The following is a 22,545-nucleotide window of genomic DNA, read 5'->3' as shown; positions in this document are numbered from 1 at the left end:
ATTTAAACACTGGTGACAGATTAGAGGTCAACCTCATTTCTATAGGTCAAGAATCCTACCCCCCTTCAAAGCCCAGTCCAAATGCTGGCATCTCTGAAGTCATTTAATATAACATATTCCCCATACCTCCCTGTTGACATAAATTATTCTTTTTTAAAAGTTTATGAAATGTTGCTGGTATCTTTCCTAAGGAGCCACTTTTATTAATTATTTGAATATGTCTTTCTCCCTAATTAGAATACAAATGTCTTTCCAAAGGTGTATCTTAATATCTGTTAATTCCACAATTCTCACACCATGCTTACATGCAGATACTGACATCTATACATATTTACATTTACTACATGAATCAAAGCTGTAACAATAAGCTATGTGAAATATCACTTGTCCATAACCAAAATTTATTGAGTGATTATAACTCACTCATACTTTATCATCTCATTTACTCCTCAAAACAATCCAAAGTAGGTACTATCATCACCATTTTAATGTGAGAAAACTGAAGCACAAAAAAGGTTAAATAACTTGCCAAGGAAAACAGATGGAAAAACAGATTCAAACCCAGGCAGCTCAACTCCAGAGCCCCCACCTGTAGCCACGAGGTGACACTACCTCCAGAGCACTGCTAACTCAGTTCCATTCCCTGCAGTCCTCCACTCTAAGCGAGATGTTACAGCCAATCCCCTCAACAGGCAACTCGAAAGCTTAGTCTGCATTCCATATTACTTTTACTATAGTTACTCAGCGCTAAGTTTCAAAGAATGAGTTACTAACTATAGATTTAAACATTTTTCAAATAGAATCAAAGTTATGCACCAGTACTAAGCTTTTCAGCTAAAAACATTAGACCCTTTACAAAGAAAGAAACATGATTCAATTCTGCCTCTCAACGTTGGTGCCTTTATCTTCCTTTTATCTTATCCCTCATCTTCAGAAACAAAGGCTGTGAAAGGAAATACGGAAGCACATCAAAGCTGCTAAGCATGAAATCTGACAAGATTTGCTAAACATACAAGTTACTTTTCAGTAGAAAGCCAGATCATTCTCACTTTCTCTCTCTCACACAGACACACAATTTCATCAAAACTCCTGTTTCCTATTTGTTTTAAACTGAGTAATTTAACAGCCAAATGACTTTTAACTATTTCAACCTCCGAATAAGAAAAAAAAAGTACGTTCAAAATGTACATCAACTAGCCCTGGCCGGTTGGCTCAGCGGTAGAGCGTCGGCCTAGCATGCGGAGGACCCGGGTTCGATTCCCGGCCAGGGCACACAGGAGAAGCGCCCATTTGCTTCTCCACCCCTCCGCCGCACCTTCCTCTCTGTCTCTCTCTTCCCCTCCCGCAGACAAGGCTCCATTGGAGCAAAGATGGCCCGGGCGCTGGGGATGGCTCTGTGGCCTCTGCCCCAGGCGCTAGAGTGGCTCTGGTCGCAACATGGCGACGCCCAGGATGGGCAGAGCATCGCCCCCTGGTGGGCAGAGCGTCGCCCCTGGTGGGCGTGCCGGGTGGATCCCGGTCGGGCGCATGCGGGAGTCTGTCTGACTGTCTCTCCCTGTTTCCAGCTTCAGAAAAATGAAAAAAAAAAAAAAAAAAAAAAAATGTACATCAACTAACCTCTGACAGAGATCTAAGGACCTGAGGGAACAAACTATACTGATATCTGAGGAAGAGCGTTCCAGAAACACCAGAAACACGAAGCAGCAAGCACAAGACGCTGAGCCACAAGCGTCTGGAGTGTGCAGGGCGTGTCTGTGGAACATGAGGGAGCTAACGTAACCTGAACAGGGTACCAGGAGAGGATGTACTAGGGTAGAAAATAACAGAAAAAGCTAAGACCTGACCTTGGCAGGACTCTGGCTTTACCCCAAGTGAGATGCAGAGCTACTGGAGAGTTCTGAGCAGCAGAGTGATAAAATCAGCATATATTTTAAAAGATCACTACTTATAAATAGACTAGGGCTACGGGGGAAGGGATGGTAGGAGGCTACCGCAGTGTGGTAGTACAATGACGGGGGCCGCTAGGATAGCAGGAGAGGAGCTGGTGACTAGATTCTGGGCTTTTTTAGACTTATGTAATTTAGATTAACAATATCCAAAATAAATCACCAAAGCCAAACACCACATTGCTCAGACTAACGGCATCACCTGTATATGACAGAGGTCTGGTATTAGTAATTTGCCGTGCTTTCATAGCTTGTTGTTGTTTTTCCAGAGCTGCTAACATGTCCCCCAAATCTAGCTGCACAGGTGTTTTATTCTTTTTTCCAGCTGCCTTTGATAAAGCTTCCTGCAAGGTAAAAAAATATATATATATTTATTTTTTGTTTTAGTATGAAAGTGTGGCAATTTAAGATGATTGCAGTTGTTACTACTTCACTGTCCATCCATGCAAACCTGCCAAATAAACTATTATATTTGTTCGTAAAAATGAATATATATATGTATGTACCTGTAATTTTTTTTGCTCCATACTTATTTCTGAATATTCTTGAGCTGTGGCAAGGGCCGCTGCTAAAGCTTTCTTCTTCTGACTTTTTGCGCGTTTAGGAACTGAGGTTGTAATGGGAATTGGAGTCTGAACTATATTGATTGGCGAGTTTTCAGGTAAGTCATCCAACTATAATAATCAGAGAAGAGCAATTGTCAGCGATCCATAAAAGTCTAATCATAAGGAAAGACAATCAAGAATGTGAGATGTTCTACAGCAGGATTTTCAACCACTGGTCCACAGAGCAGTGCCAGTCCGCCAGAAATTTTATGCTGGTCCACAAAACAATGAACCACCCTGATATTCTTCATACAACATTAGGGTGGTTAACTCTTCTGTTGGACTGGCAAGAAATCTCTAGCAGACCAGTGATCTATGAACTGGTGCTTGAAAAACACTGTTCTATGGTATAACTGGACTAGACTCATCAAAGGATTCAATGTCACAAAGAACAGAGTGAGATGGTGACCATTCTAGACTGGGAAATAGTAGAGACAAAACAGCTTAATGCAATAGGTCAGGGGTCCCCAAACTACGGCCCACGGGCCACATGCGGCCCTGAGGCCATTTATCCGGCCCCTGCCGCACTTCTGGAAGGGTACCTCTTTCATTGGTGGTCAGTGAAAGGAGCATAGTTCCCACTGAAATATTGGTCAGTTTGTTGATTTAAATTTACTTGTTCTTTATTTTAAATATTGTATTTGTTCCCGTTTTGTTTTTTTACTTTAAAATAAGATATGTGCAGTGTGCATAGGAATTTGTTCATAGTTTTTTTTATAGTCCGGCCCTCCAACGGTCTGAGGGACAGTGAACTGGCCCCCTGTGTAAAAAGTTTGGGGATCCCTGCAATAGGTGATGCTTGTCTGCACCTGGGACTGAAAAAAATTCCAAAGGAAAGTTTTACAACAACTGGGGAAGTCTCAGTAGGGACTGTATGTGGTAGGATATCATTTAATTAATAGTATATTCTTGTCTATGATGAAACTACGACTTTCATAGGACTTTTCACAGGGCATTTTCATAAATGTCATAGGATATTTCTTTGTTCTGGATGTGCTGAAAAGAAATGTTTAAGTACTAAATACACTGTTTCTTCTATACCACACTGCTCCACGTCTTCATACTTACCTGTAGTATTTCTTTTCAACACAGGCATAGTTGAAAAGATGCTCAAATACTTTATTTTGCTAATATATTTTTTAAAAGGTCACTTACTACTTTTGAAGAAAGTTTCTGTTGAATATTCTCATCTTTAGAATTTCCATTCTCATTAAGTTCTCGAAATCCATCTTCATCCTGAAATAGTTTCAAATCTCAAATACAAACAGTTCAAAAAACAAACTCTTAAGAAAAACTTTTGGCCTTGGCTGGTGGGCTCTGTGGTAGATAATCGGCCCATCATGTGGAAGTCCCAGGTTCAATTCCCAGTCAGGGCACACAAGAAAAGCAACCATCTGCTTCTCCCTCCCCTTTCTATTCTCTCCCCACAGCCATGGCTCAATTGGTTTGAGCAAGTTGGCCTTGGGCGCTGAGGATGGCTCCATGGCTTCACCTCAGGTGCTAAAAAAAAATGGCTCTGCTGCTGAGCAACAGAGCATGGCCCCCTAGTGGGCTTGCTGGGTGGATGCCGGTCAGGGCATATGTGGGAGTCTGTCTCTCTGAAACCCCTTTCATTTAAAAAAAAAGAAAAAAAATTTATAATGCTTAAAAGTAATGAAAAATTGGGAAGTAACTTTCTTTTAGTACTTAAACTATTTAAAACCAGTCTTAAAAAGGAAATCTTTTTTCTCCCAAACATAGCTAATTTAGGAATCATTCAGGAATGGGGATGTATCTACATAATGTCCATCCTTTGAAATTCCCCATCTACTGTTCTATTTTCATTAATAAATCTACCTTCATATGATACGGTAATAGAAAAGAAATTCAAAAAAAGCTTTTATCACATTTCAGATAATTTGGAAAAATTTAAACACCTGGCTTAATATGAAGTTCATTAATATATTCTCTGTCCTGCATCACTACACATACCTATCATAGTTAAAAGTTAAAAAATAAAATATTTTTTAAATTACCCATTCAAAATAATTTCTTAACCAATATTTTCCTTTACATTGAAAAATATATGTAATATACTTAAACTTAGATGTGAGTTTGGAACCAATCGTATGGTTAAATACAAATAACAAATCTGCTACATATACTTTCTTGACAGAATAACTGAGATGCACTCTCAAGTCTTTTAGGTCAATTACTAAGCTTGTCTAATATAATATTCATCTCTAACCTTTGGGCTCTAGTACATTTTCCAGCTTAATCTCCATCTATTAACCTTTTTTACAGAAACTATAACCCAACAAAAATGAGTTACTTAAATGACTTATCTGGGCTGTTGTTCACCATCTTGACACAACCAAATCTTACTCATTCTTTTAAATCTTTCCAAAAATTATTCCTACCCTGCCAGGTCCAAAAGGAATTGTCTTTCCTTCCAATTGCAGCCACACTTAAGCAAGGAGTTAGGAGTGCACATGTCTATCCACATCCTTCTCTGTAAGGGCGGTATGTTTACTCACCTTAATATAGCATTCAGAGTACCTTACTTTTTTACATACAAGTAGAACTCCAACTAGAGCCAGTCACATGAATAAATAACAGAAATACTGTAATTATAATAAAAACTTGTCTGTTAGAGAAACTAAAATAACCTTTCTTCTTCCTTTTCCAAAACTCTCCTGACCAGCAGCACAAGTTAGACTATTCAAATCTGAAAAACTTAACAGACAGAAAAACAGTAACAAAAACTACAAAGTTTTATACTTGGTGAAATCCACATAAAATCAAGACTACCTCTACATGTTACTTCAGAATGATGAATACTCACACAAAAATTTATAAAACTAAAATAATGAAGCTAATGTTGGACTAACTATACACACTAGGGCAAAGTAGGTTTATGGTTGTTTTACTGAAGTCACATGTTAAGGCATAAATAATATTACAATAGAAGAAAATTAATTTCTTAATGAGAACATATAAAAGATTACAAAGAGTGTGAAAAAATACCTCAAAATATAAAGACTCAGATTTTGGTTCGCTTTTATAAGATTGACTGGAGTTTAACTGCTTATTATCTTGTCTCTTTTGCAAATTCTGTCTTCTTTCTGAGGAAGTACTATGTCCTCGGCATCGGAATCCAACCTAAGTAATGCCAAAGGGGGGGGAAACCATGTCTTATTACTTTTAAGTAAATGTTTTACTGAAGTATAACATATAGAAAAGTACACTAACGTGTACAACTCAATGAATTTCCATAAAAGTACATAATTTATTATAAAAGTTTAAAACTTCTGAGAAATAAGGTCATTTTAAGTTAAATACGGAAGTGATAATGCATTTATTTTCTCCCCCGTACAAGAACCTTTATATCAATCAGTTTTACTCATAATAACCAAAAACCGGGAACAACTCAGATGTCCTTCACTAGGAAAACAGTGGAAGTCACTGTGGTGCATCCAGACTCCGAGACAGTCGTCAGCCACAAAAGGGAATGAACGAGTGATATACCCAACAACCTGGATAAATCTCTAGAGAACCATGCAAGTAAGGAAAATCCTAAAGGACTATATGAGTTCATTTACACAACATTCTCACAATGACAAAATTTTAGCAAGGGGAAACAAACTAGTGGATTCTAGGAGTTAGGGAGAGGCTGGTAGGGCTGGGGAAAGAAAGGCGGAGTGTGACTATAAAAAGCAACATGCCTGACCTGTGGTGGCACAGTGGATAAAACATTAACTTGGAACATGAATGTCGCTGGTTCAAAACCCTGGGCTTGCCTGGTCAAGGCACACACAGGAAGCAACTACTATGAGTTGATGCTTCCTGCTTCTCCTCTCTCTCTCCCCCGCCCCTTTCTCTAAAAAGCAATAAATAAAATTAAAATACAAATAAATAAATATAAAGAAAATAGGGCGACATGAGGAGTCCTTGCCATGATGAATCCGTTCTGTAACTTGACTGTGTCAATGTCAATATCTGGGTTGTGATATACTCCAGTTTTATAAGATGTTAGTTTTAAGAGAAACTAAACATTATCTTTTTATTAAACTACTGTAAGTACTCTAATATATGGTTTTATTTTTTAAAAATGAATTCCTAAGAAAGATTAAAAATTAAAAATTGTTTACAAGAGAACAGATTGAAGAAAATACAATTTTCATTCAATCACAAATTATTATACTATTAACAAATTTACAAAATGTTCAATTGGCATGGGCAAGAAAAAAGCATTTAAAAAACCATTAATAATTCTAAGAATCTTAAGGCATTTCATATTTCTTCTCTGAAGTACTCAATGAAACAGCACACAATCAACAAGTCAAATGTTATGGAAATGCTCACCCGAAACCTAGGTACTCTCATTGATCAATATCACCCCATTAAAATCTTCTAAACAAAAATAATAAAGTACGCAATACAGCTAATATGAAAGGCCTCTCTTAACCAGACACTTAGAAGACATGAAAGAATTATCTTTATTATCAATTACCCAAAGATTCTGATGATTTAAAGAACTTGAATAGGAAATATTCAGATGGGCAAATTCATCAATACAGGTAGTAAATTAGTGACTTTCTAGAGCTAGGGAGACTGAAGGGAAATGGGAATGATAGCTAATAGGCACGGGGTTCCTTTTTAGACTGATAAAAACATTTTAAAATTGATTGTGGTGATGGTTGCACAACTCTGTTGAATACACTAAAAACCCCTGAACTGTACCGTTAAATGGATGAATTGCATAGGATGTGAATTGTACCTCAATAAAGCTGTTTATTTAAAAATTAAGAACTTTTTTGAAGGAGATCTGAATGAAGGAGCTGGTATATAGGCTTTGGATGATAAAATAAATATGCAAACAAAGACCTGGGACCACCAGCAATTCTCATGCTAAGCAAATGTTCTAAAAAGACTTGCTGTTAATAAATAAAACTTTACACTATTTTGAGAAGTAGGCAGTATAGCAGAACTATAAGCCAAGAGAATAGTTCACAGCAAATTCTTTTTTTTAACAGAGACAGAGTGTGAGTCAGAGAGAGGGACAGACAGACAGACATGAAGGGAGAGACATGAGAAGCATCAATTCTTCGTTGTGGCATCTTAGTTGTTCATTGAAATTGCTTTCTCTTATGTGCCGTTACTGGGGGGCTATAGCAGAATGAGTGACCTCTTGCTCAAGCCAGCAACCTTGAGCTCAAGCCAGTGACCTTGGGCTTCAAGCTAGTGACCTTTGGGCTCAAGCCAGCAACCATGGGGTCAAGTCTATGATCCCATGTTCAACCCAGCAACCCCACACTCAAGCCAGCGACCTCAGGGTTTCGAACCTGGGTCCTCTGCATCCCAGTCCAACACTTGATCCACTACACTACTGCGTGGTCAGGCCAAATTAATTCTTCCTTAGAATATGTACAATGATTACTGGGCTACTTTCTAAAATCTCTAAGTACCTGTTAAGAAACTAGATAATTTCCCAGATACTGAAGAGTTTCTTGGTTTTAACATACTAACCTCATTTTAAAATAGACTCATGAACACGGATAAAGAGACAGAGGAATACATGTGATGGAGCAAACATTAGTAAAATGTTAGGCAGCATCTAGCTAGTAGCTGTATGAATGTTCTATGTAAAATTATTTCAATTTTACTGCCTTCTTAGAAATTTTCAGAATAAAATAGTTTTAAAATTGACTCATGAAAGGAGGCTATTATAGGGTGGTAAACAAAAGCAATTATAATGTCTAGATAGCTAAAAAAACCCCACAAAACTTAATTCACATGCCATATTTTTTGCTCCATAAAGACGCACTTTTTTCCCCCAAAAAGTGGAGGGGAAAATGCCCGTGCATCTTATGGAGCAAGTGTTCTTTTTTTTTTTTTTTTTTTTTTTTAGCTGCTGCAGGGCGCTGCGCCAGCAGAAGCGTAATCATACTCGCCATGGTGGCATGAGGAACCCCGGTATCTGCTTGACCAATTTAGAGCACATATTAGCGAAACCACAGGAAAAAACCCTTAAAGAAGTGAAATCTCATCTAACTGTAATTCCTGGGGGTCTTACCAGCCAGTTGCAACCTCTTGACATTTTTATCAACAAACTGTTGGAAGTCTTTATGTGAAAAGAGTGGAGCAAATGGATGGCTGCTGGTAATCATGATCTGACACCAGCTGGACGAACGAAGAGACCCACTATCACTTCAGGTTGTGCATGGGTGAAAACACCATGGCAGTCAGTGAAGAATGAAACCGTGGTACAGTCATTCAAAAAATGTAGCATTAGCAATGGCTTAGATGGCACTGAAGATGGTATCATATATGAAAATAGCAAAGAAAGAAATACCAGTGATGGTGAGCTTCTTAAATTCTGACACTAGCAATGATGAGTTCCTGGGGTTCCCAGACAACTAGAAGAGTATTTGAACATTAAAGTCTCTTCTCATTTGTTAATAACAGTGCTAATGGTTGTTAATACTGCTGTTTGAGTTTACATTGTTGAAATATTATTGTGGTATATTTCATTAAATATTTTAACACACCATTTGGTTTGGAATATTTTTCTTATTTTCCTCCTTAAAACCCTACGTGCGTCTTATGGAGTGAAAAATATGGTAAATTAACATTGAACATAGTACTAATAATTAAACCCTAGCTTAAGGTGAAAGAAAAAGCAAAACGTTAATTCTTGAGTACAATTCTTTATTTTTTTGAATAGTATCTCTCTTTCTCTCTCTCTATATATATATTTTTTAAGTATGTATACAATATTTATTATACATATACATAAACAAATGTAACTTGACTTTTATATGCGGAGACATAAAGCTCCAGGATTAAGTAAAACCACCAAACTACTGGTCCCAACGAAGTTCATGAGGATCAAACAATTACCTCCTAGAATAAATAACCTCTTTTTTTTCTTTTTCAGTTCTTCTAAGAAGGTTTTGTTGCTAGAAAGTGGGCCTACAGAACAGAACAAAGCTGACCAGGCGGTGGCGCAGTGGATAGAACGTTGGCCTGGGATGCTGAGGACCAAATTTTGAAGCCCTGAGATCACTGGCTTAAGCGCAGGCTCATCCGGCTTTAGCATGGGCTCACCAGCTTGAGCACAGAGTCGCTGGCTTGAGTGTGGGATTACAGACATGACCCTATGGTCGCTGGCTTGAGCAAAGGGTCATAGGCTCATCTGCGGTCTCCCGGTCAAGGCAAGCACAATCAATGAACTAAGATGCCATAATGAAGAAATGATGCTTCTTATCTCTCTCCTTTCCTGTCTGCCTATCCCTGTCTGTCCCTCTCTTTGTCTCTCTCGCTAAAAAAAACACACAAAAAAACAAAAAACAAAGCTGAAACCAAAGCTTCAAACATGGAATGAGTTTCTTAAATGACTACTAGCACAGTTAGTATTTAAAGACTGAAGTTTTCATACCCCATATATATGTAATAACAAAAAATACTCAGTTGATGTATGAGGACAATACACAAATTTATTTTCAGAAAATGATACAATACTTTTGAAGAACACAAAAAGATTAGCCAACAGTAGGAAGACATACTGTTTTCTGACAGAAAGCTGCCACAACATAAAGGCAATCCACTCTCCCTAAGTGACAGATTTATGACCAATGGAACAGAAGGTCCAGAAATAAATTTCAGTATACATAGAAATTAATTTAATGTATGATAATGGTGGTTATATCAAACCAATAAAGGGATATGGTTTTCAGTAAATGGTATTGGGAGATTTGGGTAGCTACCTGGAATATATAAAGTAGGATATATGTCTCACACTGTCAGCCAAGACAAACTTCACAGGGAGTCAAGATTTAAATGTAGAAACACCAGAGGAAAACAGGCAAATTTCTTTTTAACCCTAGCGTAGGGACAAGGCTTTTTAAACTATGATTTACAACCCAGAAACCATTTTAAAGTCAAGGATATAGCATATATCCTTATACTTCTTAAGAAACTATTTAAAACATAAAATATAAAGCTTATGCATAGCAATAACGGGCAGTCAAAAATTAAAACCTAGCATATATTTGCAACTGATATTACAAACTGAAGACTCCTAGAAATTTTTAATATTTGATAAGACCTTGATCAAAATAATTTTTAAAAGTACAAAAGACATCAAGATACAAAAAAACTGGGCAAATATGACTAGACAAATTTATAAAAAAAAATACAAACGCCCCTTAAACAGCTCTGGCAGTATAGCTCAGTTGGTTACAGCATCATCCCAAAACGCACAGAAGTTGCCAGGTCCACCCCAGGTCAGGGCACACAGAAAAACAGATTGGCGTGTTTGTCTCTGTCTCCCTCCCTTCCTCTCTCTCTAATATCGATAAATAAAAATGAAGCAACTACTTCTCAACATCCTCCACTGCCATAAAATCAATAAATAAAATCTTTTTTAAAATGTCCCTTAAACATGTGGAAAAATGCTCAACTACATTAATATACATTTTAACCTAACTTAACACAAATCCGCAATCCTGAAAACGTGTTCTTAGGCTATATAGAGATACTCATTTCATATTACCGTTGAGTATATAAAATGGTATGTTATGGTGATATTTACCAAATAACAAAGATGGTTTTACCTTTTCACCCAGCAGTCTCTTATCTAGGACTTTATTCTAGTACTATACACACATACTTCTAAATGACACGGTATTAGTATTTCTAAAGAACAGTTTTCAAATGACTCGAAGGTCCACCAACAGAACTACAGAAATCAACAGATATATCCATACACTAGGAATTGTTAAAAAAATAAAAGGTGAAAGCCCTCCATATAATATGAAAATGTCTCCATGATACGTTGTTAACAGGTGAAAGCAGAGCACAGAACAGAGTGGATAAAACATAAGATACTTACTTGCATTTACTTATAATTACAGGAAGAAACTGGGAAAATACACAAGAAACTAATCAAAGTGGAACAGATATAGGGGACAGACACAGGGAAGAGAAGAAAAGGGGAGGCAGGAGTGAAAAATAAGATTTTTCACTGTATGTATAATCTTTTTCATCTCTTGATAAAGGTGACAGATACAGGGAAGATGGGAAGACAGGTGAAAATGAGATTTTGTTATTCATCTCTAGTATTTCTCAGCCTATTCACAAAATAAAACCACTGTTAAAAACTTAAGTTTTTGTCCTGGCCAGTGGCTCAAAAGATAAGAGCATTGGCCCAGCATATGGACATCCTAAGTTCGATTCCTGGTCAGGGCACACAGAAGAAGTGGCCATCTGCTTCTCTTCCCCTCCCTCTGGGGGACCCCCTTCTCTTCCTCTTCCCCTCTAGCAGGCTGTGGCTCCATTGGTTTGAGCATGGCTCTGGGCACTGAGGATAGCATGGTTGGAATGCATCAGCCTCAGGAACTAAAAATAGCTCAGTACTGAGCATCGGTCCCTGATGGGGTTGCTGGGTGGATTCTGGTCAGGGCGCATGCAGGAGTCTACCTCATTATCTCCCCTTCTCTAACTTAAAAAAAAAAACTTAAGTTTTTAGATTATGTCTATCATTTAAAATTAAAGCTTTATTAGAATGTAGAAAGAATGTGCCTTTTCAATTGTTAAAACACTGGTTAAAAAAAAACATTTAAAATCACTGCATGGTACAGGTGCATATTTCTGACAGAACAAAACAGCCCAGAGATAACACCAAAGACATTAGAAATTAGCAAGTGACTAAAAAGGCAGCACAATTCAGAAGAAAGAATGGATTGCGATGTTAGGGTAATTGGTTAACTACTTTGAAAATCTACATCATTATGTTGTACCATGCATCAAAATCAATCTCAGATTTTAAAAAGTGTTAAAACAGTAGTCTATAAAAAAATAGCAGAAAATACAAGTGAATATTTCTGAAAAAATCTTTAATCCTAAAAAAATCAGAAATTGTAAAATGGGAAAGTACTTGGACTTAAAAGAATAAAAAAAAAACATATTTCAAAAATCAAACAGGCCCTGGCCGGTTGGCTCAGCAGTAGAGCGTCGGCCTAGCGTGCGGAGGACCTGGGTTTGATTCCCGGCCAGGGCACACAGGAGAAGCGCCCATTTGCTGCTTCTCCACCCCTCCGCCGCGCTTTCCTCTCTGTCTCTCTCTTCCCCTCCCGCAGCCAAGGCTCCATTGAGGCAAAGATGGCCCGGGCCCTGGGGATGGCTCTGTGGCCTCTGCCTCAGGCGCTAGAATGGCTCTGGTTGCAACATGGCGACGCCCAGGATGGGCAGAGCATCGCCCCCTGGTGGGCAGAGCGTTGCCCCATGGTGGGCATGCCAGGTGGATCCCGGTCGGGCGCATGCAGGAGTCTGTCTGACTCTCTCTCCCTGTTTCCAGCTTCAGAAAAATTAAAAAACAAAACAAAAAAAACACACGCTTAAGAAAAGTATAGCAAAACATCAGTAAAAAACACCACTGTTCTACTTCTGTGCCCAGTTCTTTTTAGATGAGCAGATATAAAATAAACAAACCTTAACATACTATATGTATTTTAATAATTAAAAAGTTTTAACCATTTCTCACCAGTTCTGAGGTAAAGAGAAACTGTTTTTACACATCAGCATTGTTTCCTCTCCAGTGGCTACTGATACCAAAGTACCAGTGCTGGCTGCTAACTGGCAGGCCCAGCAGATACAATTTCACATAAAATTTCAGTACTTAACCATTTTATAGATTTTAGCTAATCTATTTAAACAATTCTTGTTTTAGCTCTTTTGCTTTTAATCAGATCAAGCTAGACTGCTATACAAGCCTGCCACAAATGATTCATTTTTGCAACAACCATAAGGAAAAGGGCATTATTCCACTTGTTTTCCTGATGCTCTAATTAAAGTTAGAGTACATCTTAAGTACTTCGCTTTAGAGGAGCAAAAACAGGCAAGTATTTGGTCTATATAATGTTAGTAACTTACTCTTATTTTAGCTCATACACATATTTATTATATAACCTTAATTCTCGAACTAGATTTAAGGAAATCTATCTAAAAAGTGAAAAGGAAAAATACTGACCAATAATATACAACCTCCTGCTTTCACAGACACTCAACATAGGAAGACAGCTACTGAAAGTCTGTGGCAGCACATAGCTCAGTACTGAGCATCAGTCCCTGATGGGGTTGCCGGGTGGATTCTGGTCGGGGTGCATGCAGGAGTCTACCTCATTATCTCCCCTCCTCTAACTTAAAAAAAAAAAAATCTTGCTACTCAAGATTAGGAAGTTGACAAATTTGGCCACATGATAGAGAGGCAGTCATCACCATGGCACTGCAACAAGCTGAGTGGGCTTGTGATATTTAGTTAAGCAAAGTCACAAGGACAAGGCTGCATGCAGTTCTAAAGTTCAAAGACTCAATATTTAAGCCATTAAAATTCTTTAAAATGTTTTATATGGATAAGTCAGCAGGTGAAGCAGGATGAAGGGTATTCTATTTTAAAATGATGAAATATCCAAATAGGTTCCTTTTAAATTTCTCTTATTTATTTTTATTATTTATTGATTTTAGAGCTAGAGGAAGGGGAAGAGAGAAAGAGAGAAAAAGAGGGAGAGGGGGAGAGGGAGGGAAGGAGGGAAGGGGAGAAAGAGAGAAATATTGATTTGTTGTTCCACTTATTTATATATTCATTGGTTCATTCTTATATGTGGCCTGACTGGGGATCAAACCTACAATTTTAGCATATCAGGATGACACTCTAATAACCAACTGAGCTACCTGGTCAGGACCCAAATATATTCCTTAAATATAGACAGTAGGTAACAGTACAATATGGGCCCAAATATACACCACCTAATTTCAACATTTTGTCATTTTGTTTCACTAAATAATTTTACTGGGTAAGCCATATTAAAGTTACAGATATATTTTACTTCGAAAGAATTCAATATATATCTCTAAAAATTAAGGACACTGACCTTCAAATCCACTATATCATTTATAATTCATCTCACACTGATCATATATGACCAACCTATTTCAAATTACCTGTGAGTTATTTCTTTGTTCAGTCTGTCTTCCACCTCTGAAGAATGTCTGATTTTTTTCCATCCAAGGTTTTTTCTGAATTGCCTGGCAAGTTACATTGGACCAATTTACACCACCTATAACAAATGAAATTTAAAATATGATTTACTTATAAATGATGCCAAAACCAAAATTGTTCCTTAACTCTATGTCATGAAATTCAGTCACTATAAATGTAAGAATGGAAGTTTTTCTATAAATTTAAAGTGGTATTCTAGTTCTTAGTGACATAAGTGTCATCTGCAAAACACCTCTGGTGGCATTCTCTCAATTTTATCAGTAAGACTGAAATTTCAATTTAACTTCAATCTCTTTGGAAGATTTCTAATTTTTGGCAACACCAGCAAGCTTTATAGTTAAAAGCAAAACTCTGACATGGTCAAAGAAGAAAATATAGCAAAAAACACTATATAGAAAAACAAGTACCTGTATGTATAGATGATTCCACATGCTAAAAACAGAAACAAAAAAAAAAAATTATTTTCTGCTTCATAGTACCATACACCCTACAAAATGTTTCATAATCTAGTCTAGTGTGAAGGATATTCATAACAGTCTTAGAAAAAATACTTCTCCATAAATGAATAATTTTTACATTAATAAAACATATAAAATGTTTGTAACCATCCTATTACTACAGGCATTGTTAATGCAAATAGATACTTAAGCTTTAGCAGAGGACACAAAAATAATTAATACTGACACAGATGACTGATAAAGAAATCAAGCTTGACCTGTGGTGGTGCAGTCAAGTGTTGACCTGGAATACTGAGGTCACCAGTTCCAAAGCCCAGGCTTGCCTGGTCAAAGCACATATGAGAAGCAACTACTACAAGTTGATACTTCTCACTCCCCCACACCCTGTCCCGTTCTCTCTCTCTCTTTCTCTCATTCTCTCTTCTCCTCTCCCTAAAAAATCAATAAATAAAATCTTTAAAAAGGAGAGAAAGAAAGAAATCAAAGCAATGTTGCATACATTCACGGTGCTAGAATCAGGATTTCGTAGAGTCCCTGGCGCGGGCTGGCTGTTGCTGTGCTTGGGGCTGCAGTAGCCACTGTCACTGTCAATGTCAGCTTCACTCGCTCCCTGCTCACTGGAGGACTCAGCAGTCGGGTGGGACGCTCTTCTCCTCCTGCCTTTGGACTTCCAGAGCACTGTGGCAGAGCTCTCTGAGAGAGACTTGTTAGCAATGTCTGACGGAAAATCTACAAGACAAGACAAGCGTGACAACTCTTTGTAAGGACCAAACTGAAAAATTCTTATTAAATTATCAAGGTTGTAAGCAAGTAAAGACATCTAACATTGTAAATGGTGAAGATTTTGAAAAGATCATCAAAAGGTAAGATATTCCTGACAAGTTGGTTTATAATGTGTTTATTATTAAGAGAATAAAATATTAGTATAGCCCTGGCTGGGTTGCTCAGTGGACAGTCAACCTGGCACACTGAGGTATCCCTGTGATGTGACCTCAGTGCACTAGGATGTGCCCGGTCAGGGCACTTATGAGAAGCAATCAATGAATGGACAACTAAATGGGACTAAGTGGAGCAATGAGTTGACGCTTTTCTCTCTCCTTACCCGCCCCTCTAATCAATGAAAAAGTAAAAAAAAAAAAAGTCAATTTGTGTAATTAAAATATTAAAACAAGCCCCCATTACCCATTTAAGAAAAAGACCACCACCACCACCTCTTTTGAGGTCCACTGCATGCACCGCCATCACTGCATCCTTCCTTTTCCTCTCTCAGAGCTTACCTCTATTTTCAATTTTATTATTCCCTCACTTAAAATATTCACCACAAAATTTTTGTATTTCTAAAAATATATAATTTTGCCATACAACTTTATAAACATAAAACCATGCTGTCCATATTTTTCCGTGGCTTGCTCCCTACCCCAGCATCACCTCAACATTGGTTTGAGATTCTGAGGTATGTGGCTGTAATTCATTAATGTCACTGGAACGAAAATGCCACTGTATGACTAAAATGCCAATGTATGACTATATTATAATGCATTTATCCTCCGTACCATTGATGGGACACTCTAGTTGATTGGGGGTTTTGTTGTTATCAAGAACAAAACTACTATACACATTCTTAGACAGGCGAATGTATTTATATATGTGTACATGTGAAAGTTTTTCTTTTTTTTTTTTTCTTTTTCTTTTTCTTTTTCTGAAGCTGGAAATGGGAAGAGACAGTCAGACAGACTCCCGCATGCGCCCAACCGGGATCCACCCGGCATGCCCACCAGGGGCGACGCTCTGCCCACCAAGGGGCGATGCTCTGCCCCTCCGGGGCATCGCTCTGCCGCGACCAGAGCCACTCTAGCGCCTGGGGCCGAGGCCAAGGAGCCATCCCCAGCGCCCAGGCCATCTTTGCTCCAATGGAGCCTTGGCTGCGGGAGGGGAAGAGAGAGACAGAGAGGAAGGAGGGGGTGGGGGTGGAGAAGCAAATGGGCGCTTCTCCTATGTGCCCTGGCCGGGAATCGAACCCGGGTCCCCCGCACGCCAGGCCGACGCTCTACCACTGAGCCAACCGGCCAGGGCCTGAAAGTTTTTCTAATGGGCCTATGAGATACATATATGCAACTTTACTTGATAATGCCAAATCATTTTATTTATTTATTTATTTTTAGGTGAGAGGAGGGCAGACATTGAGGCAGACTCCCAGATGTGCCCTGACCAGGATCCACCTGGCAACACTGGGGCTGATGCTTTGACTACCGAGCTATTTTAAGTACCGAGGCCTACACTTGGACCAAATGAGCTATCCTCAGCACCTGGGGCCACACTCAATCAGGCTGCAGGAGGGGAAGAGGGAGAGAAGAGGAAGAGGAAGGGGGAGAGAAGCAGATGGTCACTTATCCTGTGTGCCCCAACAGGGAATTGAACTTGGGACATCCACATGCGGGGCTGAAACTCTATCTACTAAGCTGCTGGCCAGGGCCCCAAATCATTTTCAAAAGTAATTAAAACAGTTTATACTCCCAACAGCAGAATATATCTTCCATTGGTCCACATATTCACCCAATACTTGATACTATCCTCTAGGCTCTAATTTTTGCCAGTGTTGAGTATAAAAAGATAATGCATTGTAAAAATGAGGCTGAGTATTTCTACTGATGCTTTTAGCCAGTATTTTCTCTTCTGTGAAATATTTTTTTATTTCACTTTTGGATTGCTTGACTTATGACTATTTTTCTACTGAGTTGTCTTTTTCTTATTTTTGTACTTCACAAATTGTAATCGCAAGACATTAAAATAAAACCCTGGAAATCTCAACAGTCCCTCTCTTCCTACAGGGAGATTCTATTTGGAGACATCACAGGAGTGGGACAACTGGGTCAAATAAAAAATTCCTATAGTTCCTTCATATTGTTTCGGCCTCTAGGCACTGTGTCCCAGGGGCCCTGAGGTCAAGAAAAGATATAATTTTCTTACTAATTCATAAGAATTTTTTATATATCCTCATACTAATTCTTTGTCAGTTATATGCTTAGTAACAAACTTTTGTAAGTTTGTAGCTTATTCTTTCATTCACCTTTGATAAAAAGAAATTTTGAATTTTACAAATAGTTCCTTCCCTGCAGGTATAAAAATACTTTCTTCTACACGTGGTTTTCTTCTACATCTTAAATGGTTTTCCTATTAAAGTTCTTAAATCCATTTAGAAGAGATCTGCATGGAGTACAAGTTAGGAATCTGTAATGCTATTTCTGTTTTTTTATGTATGTGTTTTCACATATATGTGGGTATGTTTTGGGGCTCTCTGTTCTGTTTAATTTTTGTATACTGTATTTTTGTATAATGCAATAGGAATTAAGATGGCTTATTAGGTATTGCTATCTAGAGAAAAGTTTCCAGGGATGTCTTGGCTTTTCTCAGACCAGTATCCTTTATTTTATAATGAGTTTGTCAAGTTGCCCAAAAATTTCTATTGGAATTTGATTGGAACTGAATTGAGTCTACAAACTAACTTAAGGAAAAATTACATTTGAAATATCAAACCACCCTTCATGAATCTAATATCTGAATTTTTAAAAATATCCTATAAACTTAGTTTCCTTCATAAATGTCTTATACATCTTATATAAGGTTCATTGCCAGAAACTATATTTTGTTGTTATTGTCAATAACACCTTTTCTTAAACTTTGTCTGTTGATAGCACACTTAAATGAAATTCATTTTTATATATTATCTTTATCTACCCAATTTACTAAACTCTTATTAAATAATAAAAGCTTGCATTCAGGAGTAAAAATCTGTTACAAATTCCTCTAAACTACAGTATTTCATTCTACCTCTGACTGATACCAATTAATCCAAAGAAATTAAAAACAAACTAAAGAATAAAAACAGACAGATTGTACAATCCTCAGAATTTGAAAACAAACTAAAGAATAAGAATACTGATAGAGCCTGACCAGGCGGTGGCGCAGTAGATAGAGTGTCGGACTGGGATGCTAAGGACCCAGGTTTGAGACCCTGAGGTCTCCAGCTTGAGTGGGGGCTCATCTGGTTTGAGCAAAGCTCACCAGCTTGGACCCAAGGTTGCTGGTTTGAGCAAGGCGTTACTCGGTCTGCTGCAGGCCCGTGGTCAGGGCACATATGAGAGAACAATCAATGAACAACTAAGGTGTTGCAATGCGCAACCAAAAACTGATGATTGATGCTTCTCATCTCGTTGTTCCTGTCTGTCTGTCCCTGTCTATCCCTCTCTCTGACTCTCTCTGTCTCTGTAAAAAAAAAAAAAAGAAATGAAAAAAAAACCCCACTGAATGGAGAAAAATTAAAAAAAAAATACTGATAGAAGACATAATCTACTCAAATTATACCTTCATCTTTTCATTTTCTAATTCTTACACCTCAGAAGGCTGATTCTGTGGTCACAATGATCAAATAAAAGAAGTACATATAATTTTTAAAAGCAGTTCTTATCTATTAATTCTTATCTATTGTGCCTGAAAGCATACACGAATGAGTCACTTACAGTTAGGAACAACCAAAACATTAAAAACTGTGTAACATATTACGGTGTGATTCTTTTCTATAGCCACCCCAAGCATTTGTCAGAGTCCATTAGTCTCATTGCTTTGTGCCCTACAAACCACACAATGACTGTACTGTCAGCAAGGTTGTTTTTTAATTAATTCCCAGATCCTTCCTTGCTCCAAATGGAGCTAAGCAACTGTAAAAGGGTAACTGAATAGAAGGCCAAAGAAAAGGTATATCCCAAATGTAAGAAAGTATGTACCATCTAATTAATTTTTAGACAGATTCCATGAGTGGAGATGGTAGATGGGTAAAAAGCAAATGTGCCTTTGAACCGATCTAGTTCTTGGCCTTGGATCATTAACAAAGATATTTTTTTACTAATACTAATACCAATGACAACAGTTAAGAGGTAATAACTATAGAGTATCTACTATACTATACAGAGCTGTTTAGTATATATGTACTATACTCTAGTGCTATTAGGTAGAATTTCATGATATAAACTGGAAAATAGAACGCTGTAAGACTATTAATTCTTATCTATTACCAGGATAAAGCTTTTTTATTTAATGTTTATATTGTCCTCTATAAAGCTCTTGACAAAATTATATTTAACTAGTCCAAAATTTTCACTTATTTGAACTCAAAGGTATGGTTCAGATCTATGCTAAAATATGCACTGAAAATTTGCCAATTCCTTCTATAAAAGTATTATAAAGTGTTAGGATGCTTTCTAAGGGGTTTTAATCTAGTTATAAAAGCATGTACTATGATGATTTCTATCAAAATGACTCCCTCATATTTCTATAATTTCTGAAAAATTCTGATTTCTGAACCGCTCCACTACTTTATAAGGAAACCTCAAAACATGCTCAAAATTGTACATAAGCCAGCAAGCAAACTGAAAGAACGTTAAGGACATAAACTGTTTTATTCTTTCTAGAGAACTTCACAAAGTGGCAGGATAAAGGGAAGAATGAAAGTCTAGAATCACGCCTGACCGGTGGTGGTGCAGTAGACAGAACACTGACCTGGAATGCTGAGGACCCCAGTTTGAAACTCTAATGTCGCCAGCTTCAGTGCGGGCTCGTCGGCTTAAGAACAGGATCAATGACATAATCCCAAGGTCACTGGGATAAGCAAGGGGACACTGGCTCAGCCTGAGTCCACCCCTGACCCCCCGCCGGGTCCAGGCATAAACAAAAAGCAATCAATGAACATCTAAAGTGAAGCAATGAGTTTATGCTTCTCATCTCTCTCCTCCCTCTCCCCCTCCTTCTTGCCTCTCTCTCTCTCTCTCTCTAAAATAAATTAAAAAATAAAGTCTAGATCAGGGGTAGTCAACCTTTTTATACCTACCACCCACTTTTGTATCTCTGTTAGTAATAACGTTTTCTAACCGCCCACCGGTTCCACAGTAATGGTGATTTATAAAGTAGGGAAGTAACTTTACTTTATAAAATTTCTAAAGCAGAGTTACAGCAAGTTAAAGCATATAATAATAATTACTTACCAAGCACTTTATGTCGGATTTTCGCTAAGTTTGGCAGAATAAATCTTTATAAAACAACTTACTTTAGTTAAATCTTTTTATTTATACTTTGGTTGCTCTGCTACCGCCCACCATGAAAGCTGAAACGTCCACTAGTGGGCGGTAGGGACCAGGTTGACTACCACTGGTCTTGATCATGAAAAACAGTATAATCCATAATTACAAAGTCAATGCATGACAACAGACAAAAATAAGTGATGTACATTGTATATAAGAACCCTTGCCTTACCAGTTTGCTGTGAAGCATCTACCAGGAGCACGATTTTTGATCGATTATCAGGACCTGCAGCATTTGTCTCTTTCTGAGTAGCCACATTTTTCAGCAGTGGTCTTTTGCTTTTTATGTGCTGTTGTAAAAGCTGTTGCTGATTTAAGTGGAAAAAAAAATCAAGCTTCTATTCAATGCTCCATGTATTAAACATTATAAAATACATATCCAGCCCTGGCTGATGGCACACTGGATAGAATGTTGTCCTAGAGTGCTGAGGTTGACGGTTTAGCCTCGGGATCCCTGGCTCAAGCCCAGGTTGCCAAACCCGAGGGCTCTGGTTTGAGTCCCAGTCAGGGCACATAGGAGAAGCAATCAATGGCACAACTAAATGGAACGAGTTGATGCTTCTCTGCCTCTCTCTCTCTTTCCCTGCTTCGCCCCCATCCTCTCTCTCTCTCTCAGAAAAATAAAGAAAGTACATATCCACTATACAATATACCTAAAAAATGTAGGCTCCAAATTAGTGGCTCTCAACTCACAGGGAAATAGGGTTACTGTGTTAGGATTTCAAAAAGTTATCTGGCCTGACCAGGCTGTGGCACAGTGAATAGAGTGTCGGACTAGGATGCGGAGGACCCAGGTTCAAAACCCCAAGGTCGCCAGCTTGAGCGTGGGCTCACCAGCTTGGGTGCAGGGTCACTTGCTTGAGCGTGGGATCATAGACATGACCCCATGGTTGCTGGGTTGAGCCCAAAGGTCGCTGGCTTGAAGCCCAAGGTTGCTAGGTTGAGCCCAAGGTCACTGACTTGAATAAGGGTCACTCGTTCTGCTGTAGCCTCCCCTCCAGGTCAAGGCACATATGAGAAAGCTATCGATGAATAATTAAGGTGCTGCAACAAAAAGTTGATGCTTCTCATTTCTCTCCCTTCCCGTCTGTCTGTCACTTATCTGTCCCTCTCTGTCACACACAAACACATAAAAAAAAGAAAAAGAAATTATCTGTAGCCAATCATAATAGGCTTAATAAGGTACTGCACACACATTTAGACACTAATTTTCAAATAACTATTAACACTACTATAAATAAAATATAAATTCATTTCTAATTATTGCTTGTATTACTAATTCAATCACTAATAGTAATTAATTATTAAAAGTAAATAATAATAATTATAGGCATATAATTGCATCATATAACAAACTGCAAATTT

The 22,545-nt window shown here is 38.0% G+C and overlaps 1 protein-coding gene across 2 annotated transcripts in view; it reads right to left on the bottom strand.

Annotated features, from left to right (window-relative positions):
- The window catches only part of SECISBP2L (SECIS binding protein 2 like), a 62,509-nt gene that overhangs the window by 27,987 nt on the left and 11,977 nt on the right, over positions 1 to 22,545 (bottom strand). For both annotated transcript variants that reach the window (XM_066342282.1, XM_066342283.1), the window contains exons 4-11: positions 21,353 to 21,488; positions 15,549 to 15,778; positions 14,999 to 15,023; positions 14,534 to 14,649; positions 5,558 to 5,692; positions 3,707 to 3,787; positions 2,453 to 2,620; positions 2,149 to 2,290 (exon numbers count right to left, since the gene is read on the bottom strand). In XM_066342282.1, coding sequence (XP_066198379.1) covers positions 2,149 to 2,290; positions 2,453 to 2,620; positions 3,707 to 3,787; positions 5,558 to 5,692; positions 14,534 to 14,649; positions 14,999 to 15,023; positions 15,549 to 15,778; positions 21,353 to 21,488 — 1,033 coding nt within the window. The remainder of the gene's footprint in view (positions 1 to 2,148; positions 2,291 to 2,452; positions 2,621 to 3,706; positions 3,788 to 5,557; positions 5,693 to 14,533; positions 14,650 to 14,998; positions 15,024 to 15,548; positions 15,779 to 21,352; positions 21,489 to 22,545) is intronic.

This window comes from Saccopteryx leptura, chromosome 6 (genome assembly GCF_036850995.1).
Source record: "Saccopteryx leptura isolate mSacLep1 chromosome 6, mSacLep1_pri_phased_curated, whole genome shotgun sequence".
NCBI classification, from domain to species: Eukaryota; Metazoa; Chordata; class Mammalia; order Chiroptera; family Emballonuridae; genus Saccopteryx; species Saccopteryx leptura.
The sequence above is the reverse complement of the archived record's forward strand: the minus strand, read 5'-3'. Positions and strand labels throughout refer to the sequence as shown.